General features: G+C 39.1%; 1 protein-coding gene across 1 annotated transcript; it reads right to left on the bottom strand.

The window, feature by feature from the left end:
• Positions 1-4,060: 4,060 nt before the first annotated feature.
• LOC121845386 (proton channel OTOP2-like) lies at positions 4,061-10,967 on the bottom strand (the record flags this gene model as incomplete). The annotated part of the gene is given in 9 exon segments (XM_042316636.1): positions 4,061-4,255; positions 5,059-5,124; positions 5,126-5,517; positions 5,520-5,631; positions 5,633-5,925; positions 6,466-6,593; positions 6,797-6,855; positions 6,981-7,117; positions 10,679-10,967. Coding segments are annotated over 9 exon segments (1,647 nt in total), but the record flags the coding sequence as incomplete, so codon positions are not given.
• Positions 10,968-12,825: the final 1,858 nt, after the last annotated feature.

The raw sequence follows: 12,825 nt of genomic DNA, 5'->3' as shown, positions 1-12,825 counted from the left end.
CTAGCTTAGATTGTAAGACTGCCGGGGTGTTAAGCATATCCCAGTTTAGGTCACCTAACAGAACAAACTCTGAAGCTAGATGGGGGGCGATCAATTCACAAATGGTGTCCAGGGCACAGCTGGGAGCTGAGGGGGGCGGTAGCAGGCGGCAACAGTGAGAGACTTATTTCTGGAGAGAGTAATTTTCAAAATTAGTAGTTCGAACTGTTTGGGTATGGACCTGGAAAGTATGACATTACTTTGCAGGCTATCTCTGCAGTAGACTGCAACTCCTCCCCCTTTTGGCAGTTCTATCTTGACGGAAAAAATATGACCACCCTATGGAAAGATGAGACATCCTGAGGCGGTCTTCAAACTAATATGACCACCCTATGGAAAGATGAGACATCCTGAGACGGTCTTCAAACTAATATGACCACCCTATGGAAAGATGAGACATCCTGAGACGGTCTTCAAACTAATATGACCACTCTATGGAAAGATGACTCTCACGACTACGACCCCCACAAGTGTCACTGGAATCGTCTGAAGCTAACCGGTTTTAAAAAATTTATGGAAGTATGGAGGTAGTTTTGTCCTACCCCCAAAAAGTATTAAATATGTTTTCAAAAAAACATACAAATATTTCCTGAGGTTTCTTATACGTATGTCCTACGTATGTCCTAGACATAGGACAGACACATCAAAACCTTATTCCTTATGATCCATTTTTTGACTGTCTTTTTCAATGTGTTTTGATAGTAGTAAAGGCCAAATTCAATATTTTATCAAATCATTTAAAAATATTTGTTAAATATATATATATTTTAAATTTGTAATCAAATAGCTAAATGATCCATGGTATGACCATCTTTCTTTAATATTAGAGTTTATATGGTTTTCTTTTACTATATAACAACAATGCAATTTAATTACATTTGGCATTTAACAATAACTTGACAGACATGAATATACAGAGCACCCGGAAAGCACCCAGACTCCCCGCCTGCCCGCCCCCCGCCAAGCCACAGCCCCATTCCAAGACGGACCAAATAAAAAACAACCTAATCCATTCTAGGGCAAGGCTCCAATGCAACAAAATGTAAAAAAAGTCAGGGGGTGTGGACGCCCCCCAAACGCACCACGCACACAACGATAGAAAAGGAAACAAACTTTTCATTTTTTACCCACCTCCCCCACAACCCCCCTCCCCCCCACAACCCCCCTCCCCTCCCCCATAACAACTATGTATGTATGTAGTCCATCAGGTCATTACATATTGTTTTCACTTTCTGTCTCTGAGAGAAAATGTCCCCAGATGTCAGAAAAGTTAGCGAGATTACCATTCATTTTACAAATCAAGCTTTCATATGAAGCTGTTTCTGCCAAGGCCACATACCATTTACCATTTTTCCGTATTGTCTGACTTTCATGTCTGAAAAGTAATGATGGACTGTTGTTTCTCTTTGCTTTTTCAGCTGTTCTTGCAATAATATGGACTTGGTCTTTTACCAAATAGGGCTATCTTCTTTATACCCTGCACCTTGTCACAACACAACTGATTGGCTCAAACGCATTAAGAAGGAAAGAAACTCCACAAATTAACTTTTAACAAGGCACACCTGTTAATTGAAATGCATTCCAGGTGACTACCTCATGAACCTGGTTGAGAGAATGCCAAGAGTGTACAAAGCTGTCATCAAGGCAAAGGGGTGCTATTGGAAGAATCTCAAAGATAAAATATATTTTTGGTTACTACATGATTCCTTATGTGTTATTTAATAGTTTTGATGTCTTCACTACTATTCTACAATGTAGAAAATAATTTAAAAAATGAGAAAAACCCTTGAATGAGTAGGTGTTCTAAAACTTTTGACAGGTAGTGTATGTCACTCAATTCAGTACTTCCTAGTTCCATGTATAAAACTGTTATTTCAGTTATATTAAAACTAGGAAGATCTAGTTCCTCCCAAGTGGTGCAGTGGTCTAAGGCACTGCATTGATCTCTAGCTGTGGTTTGAGTCCAGGCTTGACTTAGCCGGCCGTGACCTGGCGACAGGTGGGGGGACGCACAATTGGCCCGTGGTCTGGGTTAGGGAGGGTTTGGCTGGCAGGGATGTCCTTGTCCCATCGTGCTCTAGTGGCGGGCCGGGCGCAATACGCGCTGACACGGTCGCCTCTCCCGAGTCCGTACTGGAGTTGCAGTGATGAGACAAGACTGTAACTACCAATTGGATACCATGAAAACATTACTGGAAAGTTTAATAAATTGTGACAATAAAATAATAACAAGGGTTATAATACCAATATTAAAAACTCAATGCCCCCTTTCCTAAGAATACTTTAAAATCTCAAAATCATCTGGGAAAAAATGAAATAATGGCAATAGAAAAATAATAACTCATGATCTACAGCAATTCTTTAAGTGGACGACAGTTGTTGTTTTTTACTTAGGCTGCTTAATAAGTGACAACAAACAACAAATGTATAAAGATAACTTTATTCCATTACTCAACAATATAAAAGCAGATCTATTTAAATGGAACAATCTTCCCATTCATTTTCCAGGTAGAATAAACCTCTTCAAAATGTCATGGCTCCCGAAGTTTTTGTATTTATTTTCGGTAATACCAATTACCGTGGCGAATACATTTTTAAAATGTATACTCGGTCATTACAGACTTTATGGGCAAATAAAATTCATAGAATAGAAAGGAAAGTTTTCCATCTTCCTAAATTTGATGGTGGTTTTAACCACCCAGACTTGGAATTGTATCAACTCGCCACCCAAGGCTTTTACTTGCGACATGCAGTTAAATACACTAAAGATGAACAATGGGTAAATATTGAAGATGCGAATGCTCATCTTTTTACGTGTTTATTTCCTAAGGATAAAGATAAGAACATGAACAACTTCACAGATAAGAACATGAACAACTTCACAGATAAGAACATGAACAACTTCACAGATAAGAGCAACATAACAATATGGAAGAACATGTAACGTGTTCTACAAGAACCAACATCACTCCCTAAAAACACAACCTTATGGAACAATTCTTGGATAGCTTTTCAGAATTCACCGATAAATTGGTACACATGGAAAACTAAGAAGTTACATGTAAAAAAAAAAAAAAGCAATTTGAAATCGTTTGGACATCAGAGCAACCTTAAAAAAAAAAACATTTCAGAAAATGATGTTCATATGATAGGGAAGAAAAGCTTGCAGAGAGCCTATCCAACTGACGATCTCCTAGAAAAATATACAAGCTCTAGGAACCAAGAATTAAAAACAATTGACGTTGACACAAGAAGGAGGGAAAGTTGGAACATAACTAACGAAATTATGCTTAATCCAGTATAAATTAACGCATAGATATTTTTGATACAAGAGACAGAATTCACATATTCTTCAGCACAAGGGCAGAGGCATGTCTTAAGTGTAAAATTAATAATAACTCCATAATCCATGCTTTCTGGGAATGCTATAAAGTCCAAAAGTTGTGGGCAGAGCTAGAAAATTGGCTGTCAGAAGTATTACAATGTAAACTTACTTTTAATCCGTCTGTCTGGACATTTCAAGACATGGCATATGGGGGGGTAGTGAGACACCCAATGGGCTGCAAGATTCTCTTCTCATCACTATTCTTGAAAAGATGTATACAAAAACATAGAAATCAATCCACCATCACTAACACAATGGAAAAACCTATTGATTTATTATTGAAATGTTGAAATAGCATGGGCCACCGAGAAAAACAAATTGGTACAATTTAAGGCCAAGTGGCAAACAATAATTCAGGCACTAGGGAGGGGCATGTGAGCATAAAGGTCTGGGCAGATGAGACATAGTTGTTGTTCTAGGGAGGGGCATGTGAGCAGCATAAAGGTCTGGGCAGATGAGACATAGTTGTTGTTCTAGGGATGGGCATGTGAGCATACAGGTCTGGGCAGATGTGATGTAGTTGTTGTTTCTGTGCGGCTGTAAATGGTTGTTCATTAGTATACATTTGTATTTGTTGTGGGAATAAAATAAAGCATGTTATAATATTTAATAAAAATATTATACAAAAATATTTCAGAATAGTTTCTGTCATTTTCCAGCTTAGGAGGTTAGGAAGACCTCAAAGAGGCTGGCGACTGAGTGCATACGGTAAAAGATTCCGAAAGGGAGTCCGATATTCACAACAGCCGCCCACATGGTGAACTCGTAAAACTCTGCTCCAATCGTGTTGTCAAACTGGGGGCGGGCGCCAAACGCCGGCATGATCCAGAGCTGTCAACGGAAACAGAATAAAGATGTTCAGTCCAATCTTTCAACTTAAACATACTAGTTAGGATCATACTCTACTATGATGTATTGTACTGTAGAAATAACCAGTCACCCCGTTTTCATGAGCAAGTTATGCATACATATATTTGTTATACTTTAAATGATGGTTCAGCAGTTTCATCTTCTTTTCGAAGTACCTCGGGTGTTGAAGTTGATTCCAAATGCTTCTCCCCAATTTCGTGGTATCCAATTGGTAGTTACAGTTTTGTCCCATCGCTGCAACTCCCATACGGACTCGGGAGAGGCGAAGGTCGAGAGCTGTGTGTCCTCCAAAACACAACCCAGCCAAGCCACACTGCCTCTTGACACAACGCCCACTTAACCTGGAAGCCAAACGCACCAATGTTTCGGAGGAAACACCGTACACCTGGCGACCGTGTCAGCATGCATTGCGCCCGGCCCGCCACAGGAGTCGCTATTGTGCGTTGGGACAAGAACATCCCTGCCGGCCTAACCCAGACGACACTGGGCCAATTGTGCCCCGCCTCATGGGTCTCCTAGTCTCGGCCAGCTGCCACAAAGCATGGACACAAACCAAGATCTCTAGTGGCACAGCTAGAACTGTGATGCAGTACAGCTAGCACAGTGATGCAGTGCCTTAAACCACCGCGCCACTCAGGAGGCCCTAGTTTTATCCAAACTTAATAAAAACTGTTTTGGATGAAAGGACAACATCCTAGGTTAACAAGCCCTTTAAAAGAGCCATTTTGAAAAGGACAGTGGTGGGTACTCAGTAGGCTACTCACAAGGATGTTGCAGAGCAGCAGAAATGCACAGATCTCCTTCAGGGCCCTCCTCTTCCAGGTCAGCCTATGGCGCTGAGGAAGGGGAGCTAGAAGGAGCAGAAGGAGCAACATGCATACTGTGAACTGTGAGGGCCGGGGACGTCTTGGTCTCCATGAATGTCCCTGGGAGGTTGTGTATGTCTCTATGGGTTTGGGCTTGAAGGACGTATGGGTTTGTGAATACAGAGGCCCGGTGGATGTCTTCGTGGAAGGGCTCACGATGGAGGCCCTCGATGATGAAGATGTTCTGCAGGCAGAGCTGGATCACAGTGAGCAGGGAGACAGCCAGGTTGAGAGCGTTGAGGTGGCCCTCGGCCCCCGTTGCCACCACAGCCACGATGGTGAAATAACAGATGGTGAACTGTCCGAATGAGGCGCCGATCAGCAAGCCTACATCCAGGCTCCGTGTGGGGTTCTTCCCGACACGTGGTCCCTCTGGTCCAGCCGGTAGATGGCGCAACCAGCCACGGTCGAGACGGACATGAGCGTCACAGCCACAGTGTTCATCACGTAGTGTATCATCAGCGCCGTGTCACGTTTCCCGGTTCCCCGACTCCACGTCCACCTTGTAGATGACAAAGGTTCCCAGGCCCGCCACCAGCATGACCAGCCCGACCGCAGGCCCCACCAGCACGTCCTTCAGGCGGAAATGGAGCGAGTGGTGGTTGTGCTCGTCTACCAGGCGGCCCACGTTCTTCCACATGACGTAGGCCATGGCCGAGGCAAACAGGCTGTACTCGATGTTGAATGGGTACAGGTAGTAATAGGCCTTTTCTAAGACGGCACAGGCAGAGTGGCTGCAGTTACAGCTGCTGGATCCACCAGGGGCTGAAATAAAATGAAACATTATTGTTTGACTCTGAGGTGATGTTTTGTTATGTCGGTTGGTTGTATTTCATAGTCGACAGTAATTCTATTTAAATACAGTAAGTTCAGAAAGTAAACTGAAAATGTATTTTATTTTATTGATCCTTCAATTTAAACAAGGAATTCCCATTTCAGTTTACATACTGAATTGAAATGGAATTGAACCCTTAAACAAGGAATTCCCATTTCAGTTTACATACTGAATTGAAATGGAATTGAACCCTTAAACAAGGAATTCCCATTTCAGTTTACATACTGAATTGAAATGGAATTGAACCCTTAAACAAGGAATTCCCATTTCAGTTTACATACTGAATTGAAATGGAATTGAACCCTTAAACAAGGAATTCCCATTTCAGTTTACATACTGAATTGAAATGGAATTGAACCCTTAAACAAGGAATTCCCATTTCAGTTTACATACTGAATTGAAATGGAATTGAACCTTAAACAAGAACCCAACCCTGTAGTATTAAGATTCAACAGACCAATGTTCTCTACCTCTGATGTCATAGGAATGTGTGCTGTTGCCGTCCTCTGGTAGAACAACAGTCTGGTGTATGGACTCCTCTGTGACTGCTGCCATCCACAACATCAGATTGGTAGACAGAGTCAACATCAGCCCACAGCTTCAAGAGGGAAACACAGGAGTTGAATAGAATAGAATACTAACTATTTTTATATCCTATTTAATTCTGTAATAATATAATATAACATAATATAATAGATAAGACTTTATGCTTCCCAAGGGGAATGTTAAATGTCCAACCATCAATTTACATAATTAAACCGTAATAAATTAACTTATACAGTAGCAGTTAGTTACCCTCACCGAGTTATGTTCTGTTGTAGCTGTACACAGTCTTTAGCGTGGAGCCAGAGGAAGTATGTCTGAGAAAGATACAATGATCACCTATACTTGCATTTTTCCCACTAGCCAAATCCCTCAGTGGTTTCCTTAATGTTATATCACCTAATGGAAGCTCCATTTGAGATGTCAGAACTTGTGTTCTTACCTGGACAAGTATGAATAGAGCTTGTACGCCAGGGAACGCTATCTTCACAGCAGAGTCACAGTGCAGGTAGCCTACGTAGTTAGCAATCTTAAACACGTCCATAATCAGACTGCATAAGCCTAACAGCACCAGTCCACCTAGAGAAAAAGACTCACACTTATTCAATAATCACACTCATTAAAAACAATGGGTGAATGTAAAACTTTGCCTAGGTATAGTGAATGATATCCTATTAGAATAGAACTCTTCCCCAATCCAAAGAGAGATTATTCATGTCCAGTGATTTTAACAGAAATAAATATTATTAAATGGATGCTCTGGCATTTTGGCAATGAGGCCCTTAATCTACTTCAATCAATCAATCACATGTATTTATAAATCCCATTTTACATCAGCAGATGTCACAAAGTGCTGAAAAGGAACCCAGTCTAAAACCCCAAATAGCAAGCAATGCAGTTATAGAAGCACGCATGGTGGCTAGGAAAAACAGCAGCAGGCCAGGGCCAACTACTTCCCCAGGGTCAGATGTACTCTTGGATACCATGTCCAGTGATTTTAACAGAAAGAGAGATTATTAATTTCCAGTGATTTTAACAGAGAGAGCGATTATTAATGTCCAGTGATTTTAACAGAGAGAGATTATTAATTTCCAGTGATTTTAACAGAGAGAGAGAGATTATTAATGTCCAGTGATTTTAACAGAGAGAGAGATTATTAATTTCCAGTGATTTTAACAGAGAGAGAGAGATGATTAATTTCCAGTGATTTTAACAGAGAGAGAGATGATTAATTTCCAGTGATTTTAACAGAGCGATTATTAATTTCCAGTGATTTTAACAGAGAGATTATTAATTTCCAGTGATTTTAACAGAAAGAGAGATTATTAATTTCCAGTGATTTTAACAGAGAGAGATTATTAATTTCCAGTGATTTTAACAGAGATAGAGATTATTAATTTCCAGTGATTTTAACAGAGAGATAATTAATTTCCAGTGATTTTAACAGAGAGATAAATTTCCAGTGATTTTAACAGAGAGAGATTATTAATTTCCAGTGATTTTAACAGAGAGAGAGATTATTAATTTCCAGTGATTTTAACAGAGAGAGAGGGATTATTAATTTCCAGTGATTTTAACAGAGAGAGAGAGATTATTAATGTCCAGTTTTTATTAATTTCCAGTGATTTTAACAGAGAGAGAGATTATTAATTTCCAGTTATTTTAACAGAGAGAGAGATTATTAATGTCCAGTGATTTTAACAGAGAGGGAGATTATTAATTTCCAGTGATTTTAACAGAGAGAGAGAGAGATTATTAATTTCCAGTGATTTTAACAGAGAGAGAGATTATTAATGTCCAGTGATTTTAACAGAGAGAGAGATTATTAATTTCCAGTGATTTTAACAGAGAGAGAGATTATTAATTTCCAGTGATTTTAACAGAGAGAGATTATTAATTTCCAGTGATTTTAACAGAGAGAGAGAGAGATTATTAATTTCCAGTGATTTTAACAGAGAGATTATTAATTTCCAGTGATTTTAACAGAGAGAGAGATTATTAATGTCCAGTGATTTTAACAGAGAGGGAGATTATTAATTTCCAGTGATTTTAACAGAGAGAGAGATTATTAATTTCCAGTGATTTTAACAGAAAGAGAGATTATTAATTTCCTGTGATTTTAACAGAGAGAGATTATTAATTTCCAGTGATTTTAACAGAGAGAGAGATTATTAATGTCCAGTGATTTTAACAGAGAGATTTTAACAGATTATTAATTTCCAGTGATTTTAACAGAGAGAGAGAGATTATTAATTTCCAGTGATTTTAACAGAGAGAGAGAGAGATTATTAATTTCTAGTGATTTTAACAGAGAGAGAGATTATTATGTCCAGTGATTTTAACAGAGAGATTAGTAATTTCCAGTGATTTTAACAGAGAGAGAGATTATTAATTTCCAGTGATTTTAACAGAGAGAGAGATTATTAATTTCCAGTGATTTTAACAGAGAGAGATTATTAATTTCCAGTGATTTTAACAGAGAGAGAGATTATTAATTTCCAGTGATTTTAACAGAGAGAGAGATTATTAATTTCCAGTGATTTTAACAGAGAGAGAGATATTAATTTCCAGTGATTTTAACAGAGAGAGATTATTAATTTCCAGTGATTTTAACAGAGAGAGAGATTATTAATGTCCAGTCAGAGAGATTAGTTTCCAGATTTTAACAGAGAGAGATTATTAATTTCCAGTGATTTTAACAGAGAGAGAGATTATTAATTTCCAGTGATTTTAACAGAGAGAGAGATTATTAATTTCCAGTGATTTTAACAGAGAGAGAGAGAGATTATTAATTTCCAGTGATTTTAACAGAGAGAGAGAGAGATTATTAATTTCCAGTGATTTTAACAGAGAGATTATTAATTTCCAGTGATTTTAACAGAGAGAGATTATTAATTTCCAGTGATTTTAACAGAGAGAGAGAGAGATTATTAATTTCCAGTGATTTTAACAGAGAGATTATTAATGTCCAGTGATTTTAACAGAGAGGGAGATTATTAATTTCCAGTGATTTTAACAGAGAGAGAGAGATTATTAATTTCCAGTGATTTTAACAGAAAGAGAGATTATTAATTTCCTGTGATTTTAACAGAGAGAGATTATTAATTTCCAGTGATTTTAACAGAGAGAGATTATTAATGTCCAGTGATTTTAACAGAGAGATTATTAATTTCCAGTGATTTTAACAGAGAGAGAGATTATTAATTTCCAGTGATTTTAACAGAGAGAGAGAGATTATTAATTTCCAGTGATTTTAACAGAGAGAGAGAGATTATTCATTTCTAGTGATTTTAACAGAGAGAGAGATTATTAATGTCCAGTGATTTTAACAGAGAGATTATTAATTTCCAGTGATTTTAACAGAGAGAGAGATTATTAATTTCCAGTGATTTTAACAGAGAGAGAGATTATTAATTTCCAGTGATTTTAACAGAGAGAGATTATTAATTTCCAGTGATTTTAACAGAGAGAGAGATTATTAATTTCCAGTGATTTTAACACAGAGAGAGAGATTATTAATTTCCAGTGATTTTAACAGAGAGAGAGATTATTCATTTCTAGTGATTTTAACAGAGAGAGAGATTATTAATGTCCAGTGATTTTAACAGAGAGATTAGTAATTTCCAGTGATTTTAACAGAGAGAGAGATTATTAATTTCCAGTGATTTTAACAGAGAGAGATTATTAATTTCCAGTGATTTTAACAGAGAGAGATTATTAATTTCCAGTGATTTTAACAGAGAGAGATTATTGATTTCCAGTGATTTTAACAGAGAGATTATTAATTTCCACTGATTTTAACAGAGAGAGAGATTATTAATTTCCAGTGATTTTAACAGAAAGAGAGATTATTAATTTCCAGTGATTTTAACCGAGAGAGATATGATTAATGTCCAGTGATTTTAACAGAGAGAGAGATAATTAATGTCCAGTGATTTTAACAGAGAGAGAGAGATGATTAATGTCCAGTGATTTTAACAGAGAGAGAGATGATTAATTTCCAGTGATTTTAACAGAGAGAGAGATTATTAATTTCCAGTGATTTTCAGGGGAAAAACAAAAACTGTGAACTCTGGAAAAGTTTCTGGAATTTAGCAGCTATAGACCCAGAAGATCAGAAAAGCATGTGTCTTCTCTTACCCCTGAGCCACACAGGCCCAGCATAGCTATCCTTGTAGAGCACGGCATGATCTTCCCTGGATGTGTAGATGGTGTAGTACAGCATCCAGGCAGTGGTGAGGATGACGAGGACGATGAGGAAGATCTGCAGGTTGATGGCGTTGATCTTAACGTTGTTGAAGACACTGCCACTGACCAGAGCAATACCTAGGATCAGGACATTGACCGTGATGATGCTAGAGAGTAGCCAGCTGCGGTTACGGCCCCTCTCGCTCACCGTGCCCCTGCTGGTCGAGAAGATGTCGCTCCCCCATCATCATACTCCCCGCCTGGACTCCCAAGTGGATGGAACGCCGGATGGAAGGGAGGGTGGGCGGGGGATATGTAGCCCTCCTCAACCGCCATCTCAGCTTCAGATGTCATCTTGCTGGATTCGCATGAAAAGAAGCCAAAGGTCAAGTCCATGATGTTTCTCATTCTGCAAAGGTCTAGTCCACAGTTTGTTTGTGGTTTGTTACAATCCAAGCAATCTTTGTTCAAAATGTCATATCCAATCCAAAGGTAGAAGCTCTAATGAGTTCAGAAAGTATGTCTGTTCTGATCAGAGTTGTGTGAACACCTAACCGTCCACTCAAAGGCTCTGCCTGTATAAAGAGGTCCCTCCTTCCCGTAACCCAGCTTCTAACCTCATGTCATCATCAATGTCAAGCCCATCAGTGATATGACATTGTTTATCATCAGAAGCAGTGCCCCGCCCATCATGCTCCTGCTGTAACGATAGACCACGAGGGATACGAACCATAGACCACAATGGGGGGTAATTTACAATTACACATTAACACAGGAACCAGCATCACCCTTCATGTCCTGAAGTGGTTTAACAGAGCTGGAATGTTGGCTTCATTATATGATGGGGCCATAAAGGCCACTAGGGACAATAGCTCATCTGTTCACCCCCTTTCTTTATGACTCTGAATGGCCCTGAGGTTGACAGGAAATCGAAGACAGACACCTTAGGCAAATCAGCTGACCACCTTGATTATCCCTATAAATTACATAACTTGTTTAGAGACGTCAGATCAAGTTTTTAAGAGGCACGGCCACACCTGTTAAATGAATTATCCTGAATGGTGGCAGTGGTCTAAGGCACTGCATCTTAGTGCAAGAGGTGTAACTACAGTCCCTGGTTTGAATCCAGGCTGTCACATCCGTCTGTGATTGGGAGTCCCATAGGGTGGCGCACAATTGGCCCAGTGTCGTCCAGGTTTGGCTGGGGTAGGCCGTCATCGTAAATAAGAATTGGTTCTTAACTGACATGCCTAGTTAAATAAAACAAACAAATAAAACGGAGCAGTTCAGTCATCTTCAGCCAATACATCCAGCCTTCATCATGTTCTTACAGCCTATATTCTTACCTCCTTGTTGATTGATATATTGAATTGTGTCCATTTTCTGTTTTAGAAAGATTTGCACACATATGAAAAGATAGATGGTGTCATCTTAAAAGGAATGAAGTGGTGAATAAAGAGCTCAGCCATGTGCTCCATGTCAGTAACAACCACATCATCAACATTGGACATGTGCTCCTTGTCAGTAACAACCACATCATCAACATTAAGGGACATGTGCTCCATGTCCGTAACAACCACATCATCAACATTAAGGGACATGTGCTCCATGTCCGTAACAACCACATCATCAACATTAAGGGACATGTGCTTGTCCTTGGGACATGTGCGTAATCATCAACATTAAGGGACATGTGCTCCTTGTCCGTAACAACCACATCATCAACATTAAGGGACATGTGCTCCTTGTCAGTAACAACCACATCATCAACATTAAGGGACATGTGCTCCATGTCCGTAACAACCACATCATCAACATTAAGGGACATGTGCTCCTTGTCCAACCACATCATCAACATTATGTAGAACAACCACATCATCAACATTAAGGGACATGTGCTCCATGTCCGTAACAACCACATCATCAACATTATGGGACATGTGCTCCTTGTCAGTAACAACCACATCATCAACATTAAGGGACATGTGCTCCATCATCAACATTAAGGTCAGTAACAACCACATCATCAACATTATGGGACATGTGCTCCTTGTCAGTAACAACCACATCATCAACATTAAGGGACAACCACATCATCA

This window comes from Oncorhynchus tshawytscha, unplaced genomic scaffold (assembly GCF_018296145.1).
Source record: "Oncorhynchus tshawytscha isolate Ot180627B unplaced genomic scaffold, Otsh_v2.0 Un_contig_12287_pilon_pilon, whole genome shotgun sequence".
NCBI lineage: Eukaryota > Metazoa > Chordata > Actinopteri > Salmoniformes > Salmonidae > Oncorhynchus > Oncorhynchus tshawytscha.
This window is presented reverse-complemented; position numbering and strand designations above follow the sequence as displayed.